Source organism: Chionomys nivalis, chromosome 16 (genome assembly GCF_950005125.1).
Source record: "Chionomys nivalis chromosome 16, mChiNiv1.1, whole genome shotgun sequence".
Taxonomy (NCBI): Eukaryota; Metazoa; Chordata; class Mammalia; order Rodentia; family Cricetidae; genus Chionomys; species Chionomys nivalis.
The window spans coordinates 48608109-48634974 of record NC_080101.1 but is presented as its reverse complement, the minus strand read 5'-3'; the positions used below and the strand labels follow the sequence as shown (position 1 = coordinate 48634974).

Here is a 26866-nt window from a genome sequence, read left to right as displayed (position 1 = left end):
AGAGCATAATCGGCAACCACTACAAGAGATAATTTTTCATTTACCATTCTTTATTTCTTTTCTCAAAACTCTTCTCTCTCTCTCTCTCTCTCTCTCTCTCTCTCTCTCTCTCTCTGTGTGTGTGTGTGTGTGTGTGTGTGTGTGTGTGTGTGTGTAGGGGGTGCTGGGGATGGAACCCAGATTCTTAAACACTGCATACTCTCTAGCCACTCTCTGAGACCTAAGTTACTGCTGGTGCTTCTCAGTTAGTTCTTCTCATGTCTGCAGTGACATTGCAACCAACCTAGAATACATGCTACCACTAAACCATATCCAGGACCTCTTCCCTACATTTTACAAGGTAGGGAAATGCTTATGGATTTACTTTTGGGTATTACATTCCTTTCTGTAGCAGTGGATAATCCAAATTTTGCTCATGAGAGATCAGAGACTGGAATTTCCACTTCCCCATATCTTGCCTTCTTGAACGACTCTGGCAACTGTCTATCACTTCATCCAGCCTTCTCATAGACAGTGAAGGTCTAGTCTTATTTCTTAGGCTTACTTTTCATCTCTTCAAATGCTTACATGATCTTGGTAAGCACAAGAATTCTCTAGGACATGTAAGCTGTCCTCTTACTTTCTCTCCCCAGACTCTGGCTCCCTCTGTCAATGCTAGTCACTCCTAGAGGAGCTCAGAGTGGAGGTGCAGAGAAACAAAAAGGCCCTGAAGGCTAAAGCTGCCTGCTCACCTTCACCGTTTCCTCTGTCACATTCTTGTCAACCTTTGCTGCTGCACACTGGTTCATTCGGTGCAAGAAGGCCTGGGGAACACAAGAGAAGACATTATGAGAGAAGAGCATCATTACAGAATGATGGATCACTGTTCAGAATGAGATAAAGTACCGCACTAAACACCAAAGCTTACCAGTGGGCATGGCAAGGCAGACCTCTAATCCTTGTACTTGGGAGGCAGATGTAGGAGGATTGCCTAGAGGTCAAGACTAGCCTGACCTCTATAAGGATTACTAGGCCAGCCAAGGCTATGTGGTGAGACCTTATCAAAAATAAATAAAACTGAGGTTTCAAATTCTAGTAGCGCTGTATAATAGTTTTGCCATCATCATATATGAGACTATCGTACACTGTTTTGCATACCCGAGAATTTGACTTTCACTACAATGGTGAGGCAGAGACAAAACTGATTACGTCTATATGAATTATACTCAACCGCCTGGTCCTCATAATTCTAGGGTAAACATGTAGAATTGGGTGCTTCCTAAAGTTTAAGTGTTGCGAAGTGCAGAAAGACCAGAATATAATGTAAATATGGCATTTCAAGTAAAAAGGTTAAGGCACCTGAAATTCTACAGTGACTCTTAGTACTGTAGGATGAAGGGAGAGTGGGAGGGAGGAAGGAAGGGGAGAAAAGAGACAGTTATCTCAGCACACTCAGATACAAGACTGAGACACAAGCTAAGGGAGTGGCTCAGAGGTAAAACAATAGCCTAGTAAGGACAAGTCCCTGGGTTTAATGTCCATCATCAGAGAGAAACATGGGAGTGGGAGGATTTTAAGAATATTTAGACAGAAACTTCTTAATGATAATTAAGTTTTCATTAGAGACAGAATACAGAATATTTGATATATAGTGAGTCTTAACATAAAAAGAGTTTTAAAAGAAAGGAAGGAAGGAAGGAAGGAAGGAAGGAAGGAAGGAAGGAAGGAAAGAAAGAAAGAAAGAAAGAAAGAAAGAAAGAAAGAAAGAAAGAAAGGGAACTTCGCACCTAGCAAACTTAGTTTATGTCCTCAGGACATTATCCATAAATTACCCAGTGGTCATGTAAGATCATCTCAAGGACTGTAGATATTGTTCAACAGTAGATAATATATCAGAAGTCCTATACCAATTCCTCAGCACCACAAAGTTAGAAAGGACTTGAGAAATGTCTGCCATGAAGACTCTGCCACCACCAGCTAAGCTAAGGTCTGCACTTTCCAGGGCACACAGAAGCTCAGGGTAGGTGCCTCTGGCCATGACATTTAAAAAATAAAAATTATAATAACAACCATATCTTTGACATCTTATATTTATACATTGAAGGCATTAAGAAAAGTTGATGGTGACCAAGAGATTGCGCGTAATATCCCCAAATTATCACCCTCCAGGCATTGCTGACAAGAATAATAACTGGGCAACAGTCCTGAAGACTGCTTCCAATCCATGCCACACTTGAAGTGGCCTTTCCTACTGGCAGAATAAATAGGTTCAACCTAATCCTAATTTTCAGGTTAAGTCAACTAATTCCACCTCTCAGAATCTGTCGTAGGAATATATTCTGACAAAGAGACTCATTGATTATAAAAGTAATAAAATTGGAAACAACCTAAAGATCCACCCATAAAGGAAGCACAAGACACATGCAATATTCATATTGCAGACTTTGATGGCAAAATCACAGTCAGACATGAATGTACAGAAAATTAGACCGATATATATGCAAAAATGTACCACACATATGTATACAAGATAGATGCTCATGAAAAGCTGTCTGGTGAAAATAATTCACAAAATGGCATACTTGATATGCAAATACATATGCGCACACACATGAACATATGCACACAAGTGTGTATATCAACACGCATGTTTTATAGTTTTATATCTGTGAGAAAAAAAATATTCAGAATACTCCAAAACTGCCAACAGTAGCTACTTCTACGTAGAGATCAGGAAAGAGACTTCTGGACATTAATTCCTTGGCTATACGCACATTATCACTCTTGCTTTAAAAACAAAGCCTATTTAAACAAATCAAACAATCAAATCCCAAGATCGTACCCACCATGAGCTTCAGCACGTTCCTTATTCCTGATTCATCTGGTTCATACCTCAGATTTCCTAACTACCGAGCCAAAGCAAAAGAATAACCCAGGCTCTCTTACATCTACCAAATTAAATAAATATGCAAGTTTTTTGGTATAACCTTAATTTTTATTTAAAATATGATATTTCTTTTTGAACCATTTTATAAAGTTATACATAGTTGGCCATGGAGAAAACTAACATTCGAGTCTTGTAGTTTTAAGGACCTATTTTAATTAGTATTATTTTGCTTAATTTTTAATTTCAGATTTATTTCTCTTGAATACATTCCAAATACTCATCCCAACATGATGCTCCACCTTTTCTATCGAGCTTTATAACAACATGAATATTTTCCCTGTCTCGTTTACATTTCACGTTGACCACACAGTAAACAGGTTCTGTCTCGTGCAAGCAAATCTTAAACTTCACCTCTGCAACTGTAAACTTTTCTTCCATAAACGAAGCCCAGCACGTTCCTCAACTACTAACCGAAATCCTGGAAGGAGTAAAACTGAATTAAAATAAAAATTGGAAGGGATCATACAAACTAATCAGTAAACCTCATAGTCCTCTGATGCGTGTATCTTCTTGTCCTCCATGATATCATGGACCATGTGTTTGAACTGCATAGGAAAGGAACCTGGACCTCGCGGCCAGTATGACCAAATAACCATTCCCCAAGTTCCTTGTTTTATACACAGGAAAAGCAGACTTTAGATGGCTTGCTGAGAATGCACAATCATGAGAACACTGGTATTTTTAAAAAAATGTTAAGTCTTCTGTCCTGAAGATAAACATAAATACATGCTTTGGGGATGATTTTAAACAGGCTTTATCTACTGCTTCCTCAGAGTAAACCTCCCCACAGCAACTGAGGAAGCATCAGCAAGTCACCAAGGCATGGTAGGGAATTCACGCACTATTTGATGCATTTATTCATTCGCCCAAGTCCACAGTTTCACTGAAAGTAGATCCCTTTGGCCATGGCACTAATATATTTGAAGAATAAGCCCCCAGAAAGCAGTTTTTAATCTCTATGGCTCACAAGCATTCTGCTGTGTTTAAGACTCTACACGCGTTTAAGAGTCTACATGCTGACTGCCAACTCTTCCTGAAGTTCCGAGAAAGATGGTTGGACTAGTGTGTACTTTGAGCAGGACTCTGGTGGCTCTGGTAAAGTAGGTCCAGGGCCCACTTTTTGGACAACATTGGTTTGTTGATCTTTTCAAAGGCTGCCAATAACAGAGTTAGAGAATCTAGCAAGTGAATGACAGCAGGAAAACAGACTTACTGCACCTTTTGTTTCAACTCGACACAGAATAATGGCCGCCTGTACATATATATCATTCTCACCTAGCCACTTGGAGCTTATGTTCCTTGCCAGGGGATGCCTCCCCCATGCGAGTCACAATCTAGGTTTCATAGACTGCTTACAGTGGAAATCCAACCAAGATAGAGAAGTCACATTTAGAGAAGGTGGGGATTGCAGATGCTTCTCCAAGGACCTTACAGCTCATACGGGTGATGGCACATGCTCACTTTTTCAGCATCTACCTAATATATAAAACATTTTCTGGGACACCAGTAGTGTCTATCTTCCCCCACCGTGAGTAAATGCTTCATTTCCTCTTTACATTTTTTCCATGTTGTTTTCCTCTGTTTGATTATGTTTGATTAAAACCTTTGTCAAATGTCAAACGCTAACTAAAGTTTCATGACACTAAACTACAGATTTGTTACCAAGAGAAGGAAGAAAGTCTTTAGATAGAAGAGAAGCATAAATGAATCTCTTGTCTGTTAGCTCAACTGTACTGCTCCCACCCAAAACAAGCCAAGACCACAACACTTCACTCTTGACATACATTTGTATTTTAAAATTTCAAGGCTCAATTGTATCTCAGTCAGCTCATTTTTGCCATTCTTATTATTTTTATCAATGACATAGACTTACCTCTCCCCCCTCTCAAAGTCCCACAGTTTCAGCATTTAACACTTTGGATTCTAGCCACTTGATGTTAACCTGAACTTTAGAGTACCATATAAGTACCCCCATCAATATTCCACATATAGAAATGTCTGAGAATCATCAGATCATCTTGGAAATTCAGCTATAAAGAATGAGGAATGAATTTACATATAGAAATGAAATGAGCAAATTTCAAGATGGTTTATACTGTTACTGGGGGAAAACGTACTCATTCTATAAAAATAGATGTGAAAAAAACATTAAGGGTAAATGTTTTCCTTTTGCCCTTTAAACTCTAAAACATTATCACATCACAAGTCTTTGGGGTATCAGTAACATTTGTTTTGTTTCCCTGAGAGCATCATCGGAACCTTGGTAAATCAGCCTGAGTTTGCCGTGAACATCTGGCTGACAGTGATGCCATTTTAAGGGAATGGAGAACACCCAAAGGAAAAAAGGCTTTGAGGGTGTGAGTACAGGCTGTTGGGGCCATGTGGAGCTGGAAATGTCCACTGGACACTAAGATGGAGATTCTGAACAAAGAGTTGGCATACCATTTGAGGTTCTGAAAGGAAACAATGGTTGAAGGATTCTCCTACACTCTCAGAATCACTGTGAGATCAGCACTCAGTGACACTGGCATGAAGATGTAACTTGGAAGAGGATGGAGAGAGAGAGACCTCCAGCCTCAGTCCATAAAATGAAGGAGAAGAAGAAAAAGAAAGAAAGAAAGGAAGAAAGAAAGAAAGAAAGAAAGAAAGAAAGAAAGAAAGAAAGAAAGAAAGAAAGAAGAGGAGGAGGAGAAGGAGGAGAAGGAGAAGGAGAAGAAGAAGACAGCAAAAGGCTGTCAGGCATATTCCAGGCCTCTCCGACATGTAGGGAGTGGCATGGAAAAAAACCCCACAGGAGATAAGAATTCCAATAAAGAGTAAAGCTGTGGAGAACAGGGTCACAAACACGAGGGCAGGAGACAGAGAGGAGACCAACTGCTTCTGGAGTACCAAATAACCAAGCAAGACAGAGCAGGCACACTTGGTCCTGCTGAGCCTGACCAGGGGTGGGCAGAGTGGAAGGAGGGGATGGAGCCAGTAAACAGAAAAGTTCTCAAGAAGTTCTGTGACCACAGGAGACAACTTAGGAGGTAGATAAAAAAAAAAAAAAAAAAAAAAAAAAAACTACAGCCAATCATCCTTCAAGTTTTTTACACAGTCAAGTCACCTCATCTGAAACACTGAGAAGAAGAAATTCTTCACACAGGAATACACACACACACACACATATATAGAGAGAGAGATATGTAGTCTATCTATCTATCTATCTATCTATCTATCTATCTATCTATCTATCTATATGTAGTGAGATATATTGGTGAAATATCCAAACATGAAATTGATTTAACACATAACTTGCATGCACAGACTGAAGATAATTTTTATGTTTTTAATAATTTTGTGCATGAAATAAATTATGGATTTTTCATTATTGTGTCATGTTAATGTTAGTAAACTTTTGGCTTTGTGTACGTCCAATTTGGGACTTCCAGAAAAGGCACGCTCACCTTGCAATAGGTTCTGGAACACAGTTTCTGTGCACACCTCCTGTCCTCACCAGCTTCCTTTTTCTCAACACTGATTCCCAAGCTCTCGAGCAGGTGTTTTTCCCTTTCCATATGTTTTCATAGGTTAATATCCACAGTCTAAAAGGTACTGTAGCAATGGACTGGCCAGAAAAAGCCAAGCATTTCTGTTCGGAGTCAGGTGCTGTTTTTGGCAGCTGTCCAGTGTCAAGGCTTCTTCATATTTATGAAGACTATGTTGAGTCCCAAAGAGTCTTTCTTTTTAATGCATCTGTCTAATATCTAACATATTACAAATTAAAACAGAATCAGTGTAACAATTATTTATTTAATAGTCATTTATTTTAAAATTACTAATAGACCCATTGTGTATTAATTTAAATAAGCCTTTTGGGGGTTTTAAAAAGACATTAGTTTTTCTCAAAATAATTTCTGTGAGAAGTATGGTAGTTGGTGCTCAAGAGATGGTTCAGCAGATGAGAGGATGGATGTTCAGCCCCCAGTCTGGGCAGCTCACAGATGTCTATAACTCCAGGTCCACAGCATCTGAAGTCCTCCCATGGCATCCACGAGCACCTGAATACACCTGTCTGCACATACACAACACACACACAGATACTCTCAGAAATAAATACAACCACTTGTTATGTGTACACTGCTTTAGATGTTTGCCATTTTGAATGACTACCTTAATAGAAGATAGCTGGATCTTCATGTATGCTAAAATGGCTGTGATTTGTTGTTTCAGTGGAATTAAGCAAAAAAAAAAAAAAACAATCTAATATAAATGTATACTGAATACAGAAAGAGTATGTTTCTTATAACTTACTCAGATCATCATGGATATTCTTCTTACATAAATTTACCAAACTCAAAGCCGGGCGGTGGTGGCGCACACCTTTAATCCCAGCACTCGGGAGGCAGAGGCAGGCGGATCTCTGAGAGTTTGAGACCAGCCTGGTCTACAAGAGCTAGTTCCGGGACAGGCTCCAAAACCGCAGAGAAACCCTGTCTCGAAAAACCAAAAAAAAAAAAAAAAAAAAAAAAAAAAAAAAAAAAAAAAAAAAGTTACCAAACTCAAATCTATAGTAATATGAAGCTATAGTGAACTTTTCACTGCCACATTATAATTCATTGGTCTACCATAAAGCATTACTACACTCTACACTCAAGTGTGAATGCTTAAATTTTCAGTGTTAATTTAATGATAGTTATATCTATCTTCTAAATATTGATAAAAGTTGCTACGTAATGTTGAAAATATCACATGTGTGAATATCAGTATCTAGTTTATCAGAAAATTCTTTAAGTTTTAGGAAGCAGTCAACCTCAGAGATGGTCACACATTTCCTGGAACTAATGCTCACTTAGAGGAATGAATTCTATCACTGTCAACAAATACTATCAGCTGTTTTTCTTTTATTGAGCAAATGTCTGCCAAATACACAAATACTCTAAAGACAGAAACCACAGTTTGTTCTGAAGTCACTATTTCTAGTTCCCAGCAACTCCAACAATACCACAAATTCCTTTCCTAAAGACAAACACAGTATGCAGCCAAAATCCTTGCATATAGAAAAAATTTCAATATTTTATCAAGATTATTCATTGGGGATTAGAGAGATGACCTAGCAGTTTCAAGCACTTCTTCTAGCAGAGGACACAGATTTAATTCCCAGCACCCACACGGTTGCTCACAACCATCTGTAGTTCCAGCTCTAGGACCTCCAATGCCCTCACCTGGCCTCCATGGGCACAAGGCATACATCTAGTGCAAAGACATACATATAGGCCAAACACTCATACATATGAAATAAAATAAATACCCCTCCAAAGAAGTTTAAAGGAAAGAATATTATCCAGTGGAACTGTCATCCTCCCCTTGACCCCTTGGAGTAGGTGCATAAACGAGCAGACGGCCACAGCTTTGTATCAGACTAAAGCATTAATGACTTCAGAGACCGCAGCTCTTGCATCATCAGTAGACATGACAATACAGTAAAAACAAAGCAGATTTAGCATTACTGTGAAAAGAGTTTGAACCTCATATATCCCCTGAAAGGTTTCCACAAAGCCCCAAATATCCACAGACCATGAGCTCTCTTCCGGGCATGTGGAATAAATCTATCAATAAAGCAAGCTGTTAAAAGTATCTGCTTCCATATTAGCGGGAGGAGACAACCTTCAATAAAGAGAAGCCAATTACTTCTTAATGAGGAGGTAAGGGAGCTGGGGTTGTAAGAGAGCAGCAGAGAACTTGCCTAGTATCTGACAGGCCCTGGATTTGATGTCCAGCACTACTAGGGGAAAAAAAGAGAAAGAGAAGATAACTTATACCACGGACTCTCCACTGAGCAATGAGCAAGATTCATTACTACAAATCTATAGCACAAAATGCTATTATTTCATTAAAGTTGACCTTTCTCTCATTACATCTCTAACATCCTTGTACTAAAAACTTCATCTGACTTCTTCCCTGAATGTATCCATTTTCCCTAGTCTGGCACAGACTCTACACATAAGACTCATGATGGGGTGGGATGCAATAAGACCCTCTACTTATAAATCCCAAAGAATCTCAATCTCTCTCTCTCTCTCTCCAATTTAATTTTACTACCAAGTTATTGGAATGCAAATAGTAGAATAGCAAACAGAAAAAAACAGAAAACAAAACAAAAAAAAGGAAATGACCAACTCCAATATTGTTATAATTATGTTACCATAATAGTACTAGTCTAGGGTTGCAGGCCCATTATTAGGTACTGGCCTTTAATCCTGTCTCCCTAAAATTCATTCTTGCAGCTGAAAAAATGACTATTTTAAAATGTAATTCAGACTAAAACTCTGCAGTTCAAAATCTTTGAAGGGTCTGCTTCCATACAAAATACAAGCCACACACCTTCTGCCACTCCACAAGACTACTCTACTGTACCTTGGAATGGAGAACCCAAGGCTAGACAGGCTAAGGGTAAGACACCAGTAGATTCAGTATCTATAAAGGCTTGCTCCTAAATTGTCACCCTCCTCATGAACTCACGCGGTGAGAGGGGCAAATAGCTTTGCTCAAACCTCTCTTGAGGAGGACACTAAACCAATCTCTGGCAGACTTCTTATAACCTAGTTGCCTACCGCACTATCCCGCAGTGAAATGGTGCACTAATATGTGTGTGCAGGTGTGTTCACCCATATTGTATGCACATGGAAGCCAGAGGTTGATGCAAATGACCTCGTTATTGGTCTCCACCTTACATTTTGGAGATGGAATCTCTCACTGAACCTGGTGTTTATCATTTTGGTTAAACTGACTAGCTAATCAATCCCCAGGATCTGTGTGTCTCTGTCTCCTTAGTGTTATATTTGCAAATATGTCCTGACATAAAGTGTGTGTGTATGTGTGTGTGTGTGTGTGTGTGTGGTGTATATTTGTGTTGTATATGCACAAGACTATGCGGGTCTACTTGTCTGTGGACATACAGAGGCCAGTGAAGGACAATCAGAAATTCTCCTTTTCTTTCAGTGATCTGGCTGGCATGTACTCTTGGGGTCTGCCTATCTCTGTCTACCAATTCTGGGGTCACAAGCATGTGCAGACATGTCCCAAATTTTATATGGGTTTTGGGGGTTCAAACCCAGATTCTTGTGCTTTCAGAGGAAGCATCTTACCCACTAAGTCTCCTCCGCACTCACACCCCCAGTTTTTACTATCAATGCTAGACAGAGAACTCAGATCTTCATGATAACCACCTAATCTATATTTAGTTCAGTTTTAATTAATATGCAAAATGATGAGTTTCATTAAAACATTTCCATACATATATTTTTATACTTTCATCTTTTTATCCCCCCTCCTCCAGTGTCTTCCCCCACAACAGGGCTCCTGATGATCACCCTCCCCTTACTTGGTGCGGTCCAGCTTTGCTCATTGACACTGCTCAATCCCATCTGTCTTTCTGCTTCATTCCATCTCTGTGCGTCTTCCACATCAGCACCATCACAGAACCTCGTTCCTCTGCCTGGACTATTTTTATCTGACTGTCATTTGGCTTAAATGCCATTTCCTCAGAGTAGTGACTTAAAACCAACAGTCGGACATGCCCCCACCGTGCCCTACCTATGGCATCCACCACTCCTCAGAGCTCCACGAGTCTGTTTGCTCTCTGTAACCCACACCATGACAGGAGGTCCAAAAGATAAACATGTCCTGATTGCCTCAGTGATATTTACCCAACATCTACAGCAATGCTCAGCACTCAAGAAGTATTCAATAAGGATGGGTGTAGTGGCACATGTCTTTAATCCCAGCATTGGGAGGCAGAAGCAGGTGGATTTCTGCAAGTCTGAGGCCAGCCTGGTCTACACGGTGAGTTCCAGAACAGCTAGAGCAATATAGTAAGACCCTATCTCAGAAACATAAAAACTAAAATAGTCAATAAGATTGTGGAACAAAGCTGTGAAACACAGATTGTGACTTCTAAATTTCCTTAGTGTACTTCATTTTCCTAAACATTGAAAAGCAATATGGAGTGCAGTCTATGAGTCTTCTTGTCCATCTGTGGATGGAAGGGTTTCTCAGTCCCGTTGACATTTGGAGCTGAACAATTCTTTTGTTGTGGGGAGATGTGCTGTCTACGTCTACTCAAGGATGTTTAGTGGTATGTTTCCTTTCTTATTGCCCTGAATCACAACTCTGAAGTAACATTGGTTGCATGTCTTTACTCTCTGAACCGCACCTGCCTAATGAAATGGACATCAACTGAATCTTTTCATCTTTGAAAGAGATGATCGTTTGTCCCTCAGCTGCCATGGCAACATTCCATCCAGACAAAACTACAAAACCTTTAAATACTAAAGCATCTGTTAAATATTTCAGTACTATTTAAGGCTCAATTTCAAGGGTAGTTATCAATCAACAGGTCACTCAAAGAGAATAGAATACACAACACCTGGATTACTCAGATAAAAGTTATCAAAACAAATTCCCCATGAAAGTCATCTATATTTCTGCATGGTCCCGGACTAAAAGCATTGTTCCATCACTGTTACTGACAGGCTTTCTACACGTGCTCAACTTCCCACTACAGGATGTTGTTTACTCCTTTCTCAGAGTAACTATTAATTCCACCATCATGATTGTCTTAGAGGCCGAAAACTGTCGTCACACTCTTGAGATTTGAAAATGATTAAGGTGCTGTAGAGATGGCCCAGCAGTTAGGAGCACTGGCTACCCTTCCAGAAGACCCAGGCTCAGTTCCCAATACTCACACATCAACTCACAACTGACTGTAATGCCCATCCCACACCCTCTTCTGGCCTCCAAGGGCACCAGGCACACATGAAGTACACAGACATACATGTGGCAAAAATGTCCATGTACAGAATATAATGAAAAGAAAAAATGTTGAAAAATATAATTAAAATGATTTACTGTTTTCTACTTGAGCCCCATAAATTTAAAAATGAAACCTGTATGAAAAAAAAAATGTGTCTTCGTGGAAGTCTTCATCACTCGGGACTGGAACATTGTGTAGCAGACACAGGACTTTAGAGATGCTGAACAGCTGACTGGCAATACTGCAGGTGAACAGAAAAGGCCACTAGCAAGATTATCAACAGTAGAATTATAGTCTCACATTCAAGTGTTAAAAGCAAAATGGAAATCCTTTTTTCTCCTCTTTTGTCTTTCATTAATTTTCTGCTGTTCAAGCTTTCTTTCTGAAATTCCAGTTCCTACAAATTCATTTTACAGCTCAGTCAGGAGAAGTTTGTTAAGAAGCCATTTAATTTCTATTGCCCTAAGGCAATAATTGTTCTAATGCGGAAGGGAAGAACACTCGCAGGGTTTGCTTTGAACAGAGCAAAATACAGTTAAGACGTTTACTCAGGGCTGGGAGGTGGCTTACTCAGGGAGGTTCCTGCCACACACACATGAAGACCAGAGTTCAGAGTTCCCAGAATGCCCATGAAAAGCTGGGTTTGGTAGCATGGACCTATGATCCTCGCTCTGGAAAGGCAGAGCCCAGAGGATCTCTGGAGCTCACCAGCCAGCAAGTCCTGTGGAATCAGTAAGCTCCGAGTTCAACGATACCCCTGTCTCAAAACAAAAATTCTTCAATGGTGAAAGTAATAGAGGAAGCACCCAATGTCAAACACCAAGAAATGCAGACCAGGGACTGTCTTCCTCAAGGGCAGCATCAGCCTGGACCTGAGGGACACACGTCTTCACTGCATTGTGTCACAAGTGTCACTCTTCCCTACCATGCTTTCTGCTAAAGCTGAATGTTGGTGGCCGTATAGTCAACAGCAAGTTTTTAAACTGAAGTCTGTTTTGCTCGATTTTTGCAAATTGATCTCTATAGCCATTGCAGTTTACAGCCATAAGCTTGGGGGTTTGCCAAGGGACTTTTGACCCTCACAAACATTTAGTACTGATCATTCCAGAGCTATGAGTTTGAAAATGCCATCTGACTTCAAATCAAATACTACTTTCATGAGAAAATAAAAGGGAGAAAATAAAACAGGAGTAAAATGAACACTTTTTGATGTGTGGTGCTTAATTCTTAGTTTCTCCAGAGTCTGATGTTGAGGCACTAACTCTTAGCTGAGAAGCTAGCAGGAGTTCCGGCACCTGTGATCGCAAATACTGAATAATGTCATTGTCTTTATTTTCAACTGGCATTTTTAGTGAGTAATTTTATCAATAAGCTTCTTAGCATATTTATCCCAACAATCATTTGCTTCCTGAAGATCCTACTTCCCACACTGTTTGGGTGGTTCTCTTTCCAGAATGGTTAGCTACACAAGGTAATTCTAGGAAGAAGTCAATTAAAGAAACCCAGAAAGCACATGGTGTTGTGGTGGGTTGTTTAGAAGCCCTTCAAAATCTCACATACCTCCTCCAACAGATCTAGAAATACCCATTCAACTCACGTACCACCACAGGACACAGATGGAGGTGGCGTTCAGCTCTGTGACAAGCACTTATGAGAAGCCGATCAGTTCCCTCATCTATTACATCAAGCTAATGATAAGTCATCCTATGGAGGGGATCACATAGCTGGTACTTTGTGCAGCCCACGGTGAAGGTCCAATAAATATCAGATAATGCTTCTGTTGCAGCCACCACTGTCACCTGCCACTAATCCCATTCCTATATCATGAGTGTGAGATGTTCCTGAAAACCTGGTCTTCAACTGGCAGTGTTGTTTTGAGATTTGGAGCCAAGTTGGCAGGCAGGAGCTAGGCTAGAGGGTTATTAGAGGCCCTCTCTACAGAGTGCTAAAGTCCATGGTCAGCTACCAAAACGTGAGCAAGCTACCTCACATTCTCATAGCCAAGGAATTGACGGGTTCTCACCGACAGAAACACTGTGAGGACTTCCATACCGTGAAACTGTGCTAAAATATACCTTTCTTTCTCTCATTTGCTTTGGGCCAGTGGTTGTCCCTACAACCAGGAAAGTAACCAACATAATAACCAACAGGGGAGAGAAGAGAGCTCAAGGCAAGGCTGCTGCCATTTCCTCCCTGCACCTCTATACGGGTGATCCTGCCAACTCCTGGAGAGCTCCTTGATAGTAAAGCAAACAGTATAATACAAACCTTTTAAGAGAAATTCTACTGTTTACAAATGTTACATGTTGGGTGGGGTGACACACTAACAAACCTACTGTAAACTGAAAATATCATAAGCCAAAAATGGATAGAATCAACCTAAACCAAATCACTTAGTAGGGCAGCAACACAGTTTATTGTAGACTACCAGATGTTTCCTCTCGTGAGCATGTGGCTGATTGAAGCATGCCTGTTTGTCGTTGCCCAGAACAAAGACATAGTACCATTTTGTACATTGTCAGCCCAAGACATGACTCATATTCAAAATTCAAAGTAAGGTTTCCAAAAAATGTGACTTTAGAACCAAAACTTTGAGCCAGACTATCAGTAAGTCAGAGTCATTGGTATTTTTAAATATTATTGTCTCCAAATATTGGGTCTTTGTGTTGAAGATGCCTGCCTACCCTGACCTGCAACCCAGATACTGTGTATATTTGTCAATCTTTCTTTCTGAACGTTCTGGAAATTTACGAACTTGCCAGAATAGAAGGTAGGAGCTAGAGAGAGCAGGAAGACAGTGAAGGGCTTGCTGTGTAAGCCTGAGCCCAAGTTCAGATCCCAAGCCCCACACAGAACACCAGACACAGTGGCTCAAGTCTACAATCCTAGTACAGGGACAGCAGAGACGGGCAGCTTCCTGGAGCTCACTGCCCACCAGCTTATCCAATCAGCAAGTACTCGGTCAGTGAGGGGGACCCTGTCTCTAAAATAAAGCACAGAGGGATGGAGGGAACATGAAACATTTGCCTCTGCCCTCCACATGCCAGACACATGCACACACACAAATTGACATACTGCACACACACAATAACCACGATGCACGAGAAAGACTGGAGGACAGAAATAATCCACGCAGTCAAGTGACAGACCTAACAGAGCTTTTTGTCTAATTATCTCAAAGCTTACAGGACTTTTATTACGTGAAGTATAATAAACACTGTATAACCTACGTGAAGTAGAGCCAGAGCAAACCTTGACTTCAGATCTGAGCAAGATGAGACTCACACAGGCTGATGACAAAATCATAGGCCAATCTGAGACATTCTCTTCAAAGACGTCATAAGGTGAGCACTCTCTTTGCTTCAATGCTTTCTAATACTAGCGAATCCTCAAGTAGTGATAATTTACCAGGCTAGATTACAACATAAAATCAAAATGGACTCCCTTGGCTATGACACATCTTTTTCTTCTTTTCTTTCTTTCATTCTTTTTTCTAAGAAGCTTTTAATCTCAAAATTCATAATAGGAGAAAGGGAAAAAAAGAGGAAAAGATGTTTCAAATGGCCCATCACTTTTCTGGTGATATTTTACATGTGTGTTTAAGTTCCAAGAGAATATGACACTTTCCTCTAAAATATGCAGACTCTAGGCATGCATGTTATACACAGACACACGAGGCAAAAAACACACACATACACAAAACGTGTGTGTGTGTCTCACCCATACACACACAGAAAATGTGTGTGTGTCTTTGTGTGGGGGGGCTATGTGTGTGTGTGTATGTCTGTGTCTGTGTTATGTGTGTGTCATTTATATACAGGTGACCATAGGAGCCACAAAGAGCATCAGATCTATTGAAGCTGTAGGTAAAGGCATCTGTGAGGCACCTGACATAAGTGCTGGCGACGGACTCAGGTCCTCTGCAAAAGCAGAGTCACTGTGAACTGCTGAGCCTTCTCCAGCCTCAGAAATGAACTTCTAAAAGCAGCTCATAAGCTGATATGAACGTCTTTATGAATTTTCCTTAATAAGGCATTGTCTAAATTGTTTTATTTTTAATATTATACAAATATTTACACTAAGATGTCAGAAGACTATTGTGTCTTTGATATAATACTTCATATTGTGCTGGTCAGGAATTTACATTGATAGCAGATAACTTAAATAGCACAACACAATGAAAGAAAGGGCCACGCGGGAAGCACAATATAGATAATATTTCCAAGCACAGCTTTTTCTGTGGCACAGGAAGCTGGTCATTTCCCGAATTTAAAGTGCAGAACACTATTCCTGTTCAAGTCGTTATTCAAGATTCCAGTTCCCATGAAAAGGAAATGTTAGCAGTGGGGGAAGGAAAACAACCCAAAGAAAGGAATCAGGGTCCCAAGGTGAAGCACCTCCCTGGCACCCATGCCCTCTCTTTTCTCACCCTGTGATCTAACTCAGTGCCGAATCTCATGAGGGACAGGAGAAAAGTTATCTTTACAAGAGACATTTTATTCAATTAATAGACAGACCTCTTTATTAATCTTGAGATTTATGTACCTGGCCTGCAGGCTTTATATCTGAGGAATACAGGGGCCAACTTGACCCTTTCCTTAAAGCTTGCTACTGCAGCTGGCCCCCCACATCCTGGAATCCTTACAGTGCAGGTCCCCTTTCATCTTTTCCAAAACCCAAAATCATCTTCACCCTCTTCTGTCAACAGAGCAGCTGTTCCACACTTTATAACAGCATTTCCTTGCTCTGCTCATCTCTCTCCCTGGAAACAACTGATAGATCATAATCAAAATAGCTAAAATTAGGTCAGTTTATTGACAAACACTCACAGTACAGAGATGACTAGAAAACAGCCCAACCATTTGAGCATCTAATATCTAAAGGAAGCATTTCTAATCAGTGAGGAAAGAATGCCAGGTGTTGGGACGACAGGCTGCCACAGGCTGGTTTAAATCAGACTCTCCCAATCACCAGATAAGCAGCTTTACCCCCTGAGGCAGAGTCCCATATGAGTATGTGTTTCCTGTTATTTTTTGTATTTTATTTTTTATCATCAAACACTCTTAACAGGTATGACTGTTATTATTTTTGTTAATAACAGTCTCTGAAGGGGGACCTTCAAGAAGGAAAACCAACTAAGTGTATGGAGACACAGACCAACAATCCCAGCACTTGAGAGAAGAAAATCAAGAATCCAAGATCATTTCTGGCTACATAGAGTGAGGTGATGGTCAGCCTGAACTACATAAGACCGTGTCTCAAATAAACAAAACGAAAATTAATAAATGTAAAGAGGAGGAGTGGGGAGGAGAAGGAGGAGGAGAAGGTAAAATCAGAATCATCAGGTCACCATGGCAACCACCTATAGTGCCAGCATTGAGAGGTAGAGGCAAAAAGACGGCAAGCTGCAGGCCAGTCTGGGCAGCTCAGTGAGGAGAGGCTGTCTACAACATCCACTCTGTATGCTATGATCTGCAGCATCAATAACCAGCTATGATAAACAGTGTTGTGCACATAAATATTTAAAACTTTCCCAAGATGCTCATTATCCTTCCCCATAATTTTCCTTGTAAAACCAATTGAACAATCCATAATAGAGCATTTGCTTATACGTTTTAAAAATATGAGAAAGAGGCTGAATAAAAACTGAAAATTGGGGACAATAATTATCACCAGCAATCCTACTATTTCAAAAATCAGGAAAATAAAATATGAAGTACCAGAAATACTTCTGCATATCTCATGAGTAAAATCGGAGGCAGCAAAATGTTACTAATGAGCTCATTCCCAAGGATACTGGCTTGCAGCCCTGTCGACAACTCAATATTCATGGAGCAAGTCAGGCATAGGTAAACAAGAAAGCTCTTCTGGTGAGGAAAACACCTGTGAAAACTCAAAAATATTTCACGTAATTTTGGTCTCTGGACTGTTTTATAAAATAGCAAACAACAAAAACCCTAATATGTGTTTGTACTTTATCCATGAATTTCATTAATAACCACGAAGGCACAACAGGCTTGCCTGGTAGCACGAAAGGGCAAACATTTCCCAGCATACCTATTGTCTGGTCTGCTACCCAAACAGTAAGGATCTCTGACAAGCTGCTGCTTGAGAGACCTTAAGGAGCAAAGGGAATGAGACACAGGGGGATCTGGCAAGGACCTGTGAACAGAGGCACTAGCCACTGGACTGAATGAAGTGTGGGCATGTGCAGACACCAAGGAAGGGGCAGCACATATTAGACTCATACTTGTAGAGTCAGAAGACTTCAGGATGAGAGTGATACAGAAATTAAATTCTGCATAGTTTCTAAAGATGTTTTCAACAATGGACATCCCCACCCTTACCTTAGAAAAGAACCTAGCAGGTCACTATTTTCCTACGTTATAGCAGAGAAATCCAAGCCAATATGACTAACTATACTGACTTCTCTAAATGAAAATCACGGAACTTGAATAACTTCGTATTTCTGTAACAGAGTATTGCTTATAGAAGAAAATCTTCCAGAAGCCTCCCTATCTAGTCCTAATTATAGCATGTAAGTTAGAATGACCACATCGCAGTACCCAGCACCACCAAGCACCCACTTCAGCTAATGAGTTGTCGCTATTACAGGGTGGACTTACGTTTCTCTGAGCATCACATTACCCCCTAGGTCCTTCCAGGAAATGTGTCTCCTCCCACCTCACTCATCTTTAGCCATCTTAGAAATTTAGGCCCCTAAAGGAGCCACATTGTTTTAGTCAGAAGTCCTCATACTGAGAAGCTTGTGCAGAAGAATGCTTGGGCTTGTACAGTAAGAATGAAAACCAACCTTGCAAAGAGTTTTAAAAAGTCTTACCAATTTGACTTGACTAAAAATGACATAAAATCACTTTCTCATTGGTTTTAAGGCATGCTCCAGAAGTTGAATATATCATAGGCCATAGAGAAGAATTGACTCCTACGCTGCTGAATGAACACTGGCTCCTAATAATATATTAAACCTCCCCCTCCATTTATAGTCAGCGATTACTGCACTCAGGCAGCAGAAGGCAAGCTCCTTCTGTAGTAGATGGTGGCTAACACAGAGACACGACTGATGACAACATGAAGAGAGTAAGGGATAAGGCTGGAGTCAGCCCTAAATGGGACATCTGTATCGCATGCCCTGCTCCCAAAGTGCAGAGATCATTTCAGAAGAGAAGGTGCAAAGACTGTAAGAACCCGAGACAGTGAGAGACCACTGTGAAACAATGTTCCTAGACCCAACAAGACTGTGGCTCACATGAGCTCAAACGGCTTGAACAGCATGCACAAGACCTGCACAAGACCAAGCCAGCCCAGTCTCAACAAAGACAGAAGTACCCACAAAAACCCAACACTTGCTAAGGAGCTAGTGGAGCTGATGGCTACTAGGGAAAAGAGAGTCAGTCTTCTTCAGGAATATGGTCCCTGATTGACAGCCAATGCTCCAATGAAGGCCTTACACCCATGCACATACTAGTAGACAAGGTGAACTCAGTGGATTTAAAAATAGATCACATGATATGGGAAAGAACTATTGATGAGGGAGTTGTGGGAAAAGTTGGAGGGGGCCTTAGGAGTAGATTAGGTCAAAACACATTAAATGCATACATGAAATTCTAAAGAAGTTAAATATAAATAAAGTAATTAAAATTAAATGTTAAACTAAAGGGTTTAGAAAATAAAAAATATCCTTAAAATTTCTTTTGAAATGAACCAGTGAAGTAAATAATGAGCTAACCATAATTATTTTATAAAACATCTGTCTCCGGTCCATCCTCCATCCATCCCCCATCCATTTTCCCCCACCCATCCCCCACCCACATTCTCTCCACCCATTCCTCCATTCATCCCCATCTATCCTCTGCCCACCCTCCAACAGAGCTATTTTTTCCCAGCAGAGTTAAAATATGACTGTCTCTGCTAGCACCGCCTCAAGGTTCATAATTCAGCCACCTATCTAAGTATATATTGTAAAGTAGAATATCCAGCACGTCTGTTCAAACCAAGGGTTTGGCAAAGGGTTTCCCGCTGTGCAGTGGCACTGAGTTCACATGGACTGGGAACTTCTCTAAATCTGGTCAGTGTGAGGAGCAGAATAGGTATCCTGTAAGATACTTTGCAGAGGTGCTGCTCCAGAAAAAATTCATTTACAGGGTGAATTCACAGGGGTGTGTGTGTGTGTGTGTGTGTGTGTGTGCGCGCGCGCGCGCGCGCGCGCAACTCCGGTGAGTTAAAAAAACCAGGAAAATAAAAAGGGGGTCATTTGGTAGGATGAGGATCAAGCAGAAGGGAGATGAGGGCAGGCAATGGAGGAATGGTTCTGACTAAATTACACATAGACATGCATGAAATGTCAGAATGGAAACCATTATTTTGTTCATTTACAAGAAGAGGAAAAACTATTATTTGCCTAAGTAGAAGTAAATAAGATTAGTAAGAACAAATTTTGATCCACAGCCCAGATAAATCCACCAGAAAGGAATTAATGTATTCAGATGATACAAAACCCCATTTAAGAATACTGCCTGAATGTTCCCTCTCAAATGCATATCCTAGATCATAATATATATGAGTGCAGATGAGTTGTGGGCAGAGGCTATGAAACCGTAAGAAACCTCAGAGGAGAAAAGGAGACATTGAAGAAAAGCTGGGGGAGGGGCAATAGACCTGTGCCGGGGCAGTACAGGGTAGATGAGGGTAGAGGGACGGCGAGAGGATGCAGAGAGAACAATCTACAAAAGCAAATCTGTATGAAAATGCCATGTAGGAAATGTATGAAGCCTGGCACTTGGCACGCTGGTATAATGATTAATTAATTATGAGCAAATAAATGATAACTGAATGACCTAAGTCCACTGAGGAGAGCTGCACACAAAGAAAACTTCTGGTGCAAAGAGAGATGGGTACGGGGCCGAGGCACTGGAGAGCAAGCTGATTGTAGGGCTGCAAAGAACATGAGATGTGCCAACAGCAGCAGCATCTCGATCTCCAACCCCAGCAGAACACATCCTACCTCACACCCAAAAACAGCCAGCTCCTGCAGCTGACAAAACAGCAAGGCACACAGCTCTTAAACACGCCATTAATAAAAAATAATGTCATTTACAAAGGGATCAAAAAGTTAGACTGTTAGGAATAGGAAACCTACCTTGAAACAGTTATAAATCTAGAATCTCTTTAAATAATTGTTTCTTTACCACTAAAAGCAATGAAAACTGAACTTTGATTCTAACCATAGCCAGAGGATGGTTTCAAATGATTCAGTCTCTGCGATAAAGTTTATAATCTTCAAGAACTTATTTTTTCTTCAAGCAAACACTGTAATTTGTAGCACTAGAATTTCCAGCTGAACTGTGGTCAGTTAAAGTTTTCCCTTAGGAGTAACTACTTAATTATACTTTCCCTGTCTTGGTCCAGGGCCAGGTTTGACACCTCTCACCCCCCCCCTCCGCCGCCACCCGCCGCTCCATAGCCTCAGAAGAATAAAGTCTGATTCCTCCAACAAGAAGACAGCTCCTACTATATTCAGATGAACAGCCAACACGGAAGGAATCTGAAACATGGAGAGTACAGCTTTGGAAAAGGAGCTTTTGTCTGATCCCAAATCAAAATGTCAGCATTCAGATCCTATAGTTATGTCAGCATTAACAACATTGCCCAGTGAGACATCCTGTGCTGTTTTATAAGAATGACAAACGCACTTCAGTCTCTGTTAAAAGTACATAAAACACAGGCAAAGCAAGGGTTTAATGTGAGATTATTTTATGTTTTATTTTATATGATTTAATATGAGATTAATTTGAAGAAATCCATGTCCTGCAAGTTGCTTTTCCCACTTCTTGGGAAGAAATGGTTTTGTAAAAGGATGAATATCTGACCAAGTCAGATGGTAAATAATTCCTCATAAAATCATGAGATGCTATTTCGCCCAGATTTAAAGCGCTTCTCAGACTAGTGCTTTTTAAACAAGTACTGAAGAAACCCAATTCATGCTTCTCAGTTGAGTTTCAGACACACAAAAAACTGACCCATAATAACAGAGCAAATCCAAGATGCTAAAGCATCGCCCCCCAATATCCTATCTTAACAATGGTTGATGACATCAGTATCAGCATCATCACTGCTGGACTACGTCACAGCAAGAGAAATGGGTGAATATTGTGTGTCTAGCCTGTAGACCAACACGTCACTCAACACTCCCACATTAGCTGCCCCCCAAAAGCAAAACAAAACAAATGCACCAGTTCCAGAGAAGGTAGAATAAAGATCAAGCAAGGAAAAGACATTTTGTCTATGGCTGAGAGCAGTCACTCAAGAGCTCTGTTTGCTTGTGTGCCTTCTCAGCGCCTCTGCCTTAGAAAGGGAAAAACAACAGAATCTGCCATACAGGCTAAGTGGCTTTCTTGTTTTAAAAGTTAAAGTTTCATGTTTCAAATTTCAAGCTTTTTAGCTCATACCTTAAGAAGCAAAGGATCCTGACTTTATCGGTTATTAACTCCCGGCTAGGAACAATTTACTAAAGTTTGGTGCCAGTGTCCCTCTGTGCCAGTCCCTAGCACTCCGAGCAGCTTTGTTCAATTTTGCTCTCTACCTGGGGTCATTGGTCACTTGGAACATTAGAACATAGCCATCAGACATGCTTGGGTTAAATGCTGGGTTAAATGATGTCAGTTCCTTAGTAGTGCAAGCTTGGACACATACATGATCTTCCTTTCTGTATCTTTCTTTTTTTTATAAACTTAGGATAACTGTGGCTGCTTTGTAAGGTTGTTGATAAACAGGGTTCTAATACCTACCAGTATAGAAATACACCTGTAGTAAGAGAAACAAAAACAAATGTGGAGTTAGATGCCTTTACTGGCTAGGACTGAGGGGAGACCAAAGACTTAGGCCAAAGTGGAAGTCCTAGATGGTAGAGCCTCCACAGGGGTAAACAGCGCTGAAAGTGTAGGGCATCTCATCTGCTATGATTCTCCTGTAAAACCAGCAGTGATTTTTATCACTGGCTGAACATTAAAACCACCTTGGAAAAATTTAAGATTTAAACAAAACCCACCCAGCTTAGAATCTATTGGCACAGACTTGTTTATTCTGTTGTTTTGTTTATTGCTGTTCTGTGATGCTTTTCATTTGTTCTGTGTGCCTACAAGGACCCTCGTGCCTAGGCTGGAGAGCCACTCAGACATTCAGGCAGGGAGCACCCAGCAATATGAGCCTTCTGTGGACTCCCTGCAGACATTCGCATTTTTTGCAGATAAACAGCTTAGGAAGCTTTAAATCCCAGAATTTATAGTCCAGCTAGCAGAGAAGGTTCAGTTTATAAACATGCCTGCATTTTGATCATATCAGCTGCAAAGTTAGGAAACATGGAGAAGACTGTTTACAGAATGTGGTATTTCTTAAAGTGGGTCCCCCAAAAGTCAGCGGGGTGACTTCCACCACTTGAGGTGCAGTAATTTTAAATCAAAGAATGCCCTGACTAGATGGGGTGATGAGGCAACAACAGATAAAGCTGGTCGTACTTAGTACTGGGGCAACTTTACATCATCCCCCCCGAGCTTTTTATTTTAACATGGCAATGTCACCATGAAATGCAGTGGGTATTATTTTAAGAGCACTCATGGCTGTGTTGATCTGATCTCTGTACTACCTTGACCAACTATCTCAAGGACTTAGCAAGCAACAGACTTTCCAGAACACTTGCAGCAAAAGCAGTCATCATCCAAATGATCTTAAGTTTATAAGACAAAACATTATCATTTTTTAATAATCTGGTATTTCCTTTCCCCGGGTGTGAATTTTTTAAATTCTTAGATATTTTGAGAACCAACTGTTTTAAGGAAATCTAGTACTCCTTCTGAGCACTAACTTAGAACTCACTGCACTGAAATGTAAATTTATATGTGCTCTCCCTACCTTGCCATGCCTGATCATAATCAGCCTTTTCTTGTCATTTTTCATATCTTATTCTCTAAATCAGGAGGTGTATAACCATCTGTCCCTGGGTCAGGCAGATCAAAGAGGCAACGTTGGGCTTCTAAGCAGAGGGAACAACATGCTGGCTGATGAACCTGACTCGAGGACATACTTGGTTGGCTTGCTCTTAAAATGTTGGAAAACTCAACTATGAAACCTGAAGTCCAACTTATTTTGAAAAAGGAGTATTTGGGGGACACTGGGCTCATGCCTCCTAGTAACTGCTGGACGGAGCTCTGTCTCCCAACACAAGGAAGCCAGAACAGTGGCCAGAACAAGGCTTCTTCAGTCCACAGTCTGTCGGCTTCACAGCTGTGTTGCTTCCCAAGCGAGCAATGTTGATCCTTTAGCAGCAATGAGGCGGGGCACTCACTTAGAACCTCAGCTCCCATTCATCAGAGAGAATAATGGTGCTGCCTTCCAGAATCAGGAGGTTATGATCACTTAAAACAAGGTACCGCATACTATGCCTTGCAAGCCACTGCATTTCCGTCTGAAGGACCTGACCTAACTGACTGACACAGACGGTGGAAGAGCATGGAAGAGCATAGTCCTGGTTAGGCTTCTGCGACCATCATGGAGTACTGACCCAAACCAACCTTGGGGAGGAAAGGGTTTCATCTGTCACTTTATAGTCCATTACTGAGGAAAGGCAGGAGAGGAACTCAAGGCAGGAACATGGAGACAGATACTGTGGACTCGGCTCTCCCTCACCAATCATTGATCAAACAAAACAAAACAAAACTACCCCCAATATACCCACAGACCCACCTATGGAGGTGATTACTCAACTCAGATTCTTACTTCCCAGCTATATGTCGGTTAGTGCCAAGTTGACAAAAACGAACCAGCAGTCGCCTTTCCCCCAGTTAACTGTCCTGTCTCAAGCCAAAAGAAATATTATGAAAATAAACTTTTCCCTAAAAACGTTTTGCCAGCCACATGCAATTAACCTTGAACTTTCATCTGCCAAGTGGGATCTGGCCTGGGATCTGACTACCACTATGTGTGGCTTCATCCCCACACAGCTTCCTAAAGGCCTCCATCAGAGCGGTGTGCCTGCTAGCAACCTCGTGGCTCTGATAGCAGGATTAAAGGAATACTCCCCTGGCTAGCTTTGGTGAGTATCACTGCTTGACAGTATGGATGAAGGAAGCATCCTTACACAGGTAAATGACTGCTCTGAAAAAATTCCATAAGAGGATGGGGGGAGAGGGAAGAGGGAAGGAGAGACTGCAGTCCAGACGTAAAATAAAGATTTTACAAATAAGTGCTATTGTATATTTTCAAAACAGAGAAAATGAATGCTTACTAGGATAAATCAATACTGATCAATCAAGGGATTACTTCTAGAATTTCTAATTATTTCTTAAGATAGAGATAATCTTCATGAAGACAAATTAGAGTATTTTAAACAATTGGGTATATTCTATTAGGTCAAAGCCCCCCAAAATTAAACATATAACAAAACTATATTAAATTTAAATTTTTAAGATTAAAAAAAAGAGAGAGAGTAAGGACAGAAAGCAGCACCCTGAAATCACCCACCCCCCTGAAAGTCTGGCTGTCCACAGAGAGAGCCACTGCTGTAAATCCTGGCCTCCCAACCACAGCATCCTCTGGAGGAGCCTCGCTCCGCCTTCCAAATTCCAGGCTGCCTTCCTAACAGTGCATGTTGATCCTTTAGCAGCAATGATTGCTTTCTATCTTTGACAATAAAAAAAAAAAGTAAAGAAACCAAGCTTCATTATTGGGGCTCAAGTCCACCTGCACACAAATTAACTCCTCTGTGGCTAACACATAGACCCAAAGACAACCACCTATTCAATAATCAATTAGATTTAAGAAAAAAGAAAACTTAGGTATGATCTCGTAGATCAGCATCAATGTTAAGTATAATCTAAAAATAGCATGAGTTAAGACTAAATCTTGGCCAGTGCTGTGGATTAAGATTTATAACACTTTATCACAAAATTAGAAGTTATCCGTAAATAAGGAGAGGAAATCAAAACTTCCAAGGATATTTCTTGACCAAAAGTATTTTATTTTCATCCCTGTAAATTGCAATCTGTTAATTAGCTTGACAGGAAAGCCTTCCAAATGCTGGTGAGTGTTTACAATGCTATTGTGTTTGGCTTTGAAAACAGGTCATGATTAGGAAATCAACATGGGAAGCATGCTTCAAACACCCAAAGGCATTTGCTCTGCCTAGCAACTGGCGGGAACTTGGTGTGTTTTGTCTGCTTCTATGCCTTGTGGCTCTAGTCACTGGAACAATGTGGTCACTACCGAAGGAAATGCCTCTGTATTTCTGCACAGCCCCAAAGTCTGAGTGGGGACCAGTGTCACTAAGTGAGTTCCTGGCTCATTTCTCTCTGCAGGGCCAAGCATTACAGGCCTCCCCTCCTCTCCACCCTATTTCCTCTTCACCCCACATGGCAGCTAGGGACCTTCAGCATTTCCTCTTTGGGGAAGGCTGGGAATTGACTGTTTTTATAAAATGAACATGACCCAGAAAAGCATTCAGCATGCTCAGGCTGTGCACTTGAAAGCGTCCTCAGCTGGACTTCCCATCATCCAGTGTTCGAGTGCCTATTTACTAAAGCAGTGGACACACACTCTTCCAGGCTCACAGTAACAGATCTTTGGCTCCGAGTCACCACAACTCCTGGCTTGGGCGTCTACATAGGAAGTCAGAGACATTCACTTCCTATAAACTACAGAAGTCCTTGAATAAATGGATGATTCCCAGTTGGTATTTATTTAATCAGGCACATTCTGATCAAATCTCTCTCTCTCTCTCTCTCTCTCTCTCTCTCTCTCTCACACACACACACACACACACACAGAGAGAGGGGGGATTTCTGTCACACACACAGAGGGGGGGTCTCTGTCTCACACACACACACACAGAGACAGATGTGGGAGAGACAGAGAGGGGAGGAAAAGAGAGAGAGAGAGAGAGAGAGAGAGGGAGAGAATGTCTTGAAATAGTGAAACAGAGTGAAGGTCTGAATCCTAGAACTCAAGATCATCACTTTAAGTCACAAAGAGTTATACTGTTCAATTAAAAAAATTGCTCAACAATTATTTATTTAGCATTATATACCATATTATATTCTAGTTTCCAAAAGAGAAAATGAAGAGCAAATGACAGTGTG

At 40.9% G+C, this 26866-nt stretch overlaps 1 protein-coding gene across 1 annotated transcript in view; it reads right to left on the bottom strand.

The window, feature by feature from the left end:
* Prex2 (phosphatidylinositol-3,4,5-trisphosphate dependent Rac exchange factor 2) overlaps positions 1-26866 on the bottom strand; it is a 283473-nt gene that overhangs the window by 217326 nt on the left and 39281 nt on the right. The window contains exon 2 of the mRNA XM_057790240.1: positions 732-803. Within this exon, the coding sequence (XP_057646223.1) occupies positions 732-803 (72 nt within the window). The remainder of the gene's footprint in view (positions 1-731; positions 804-26866) is intronic.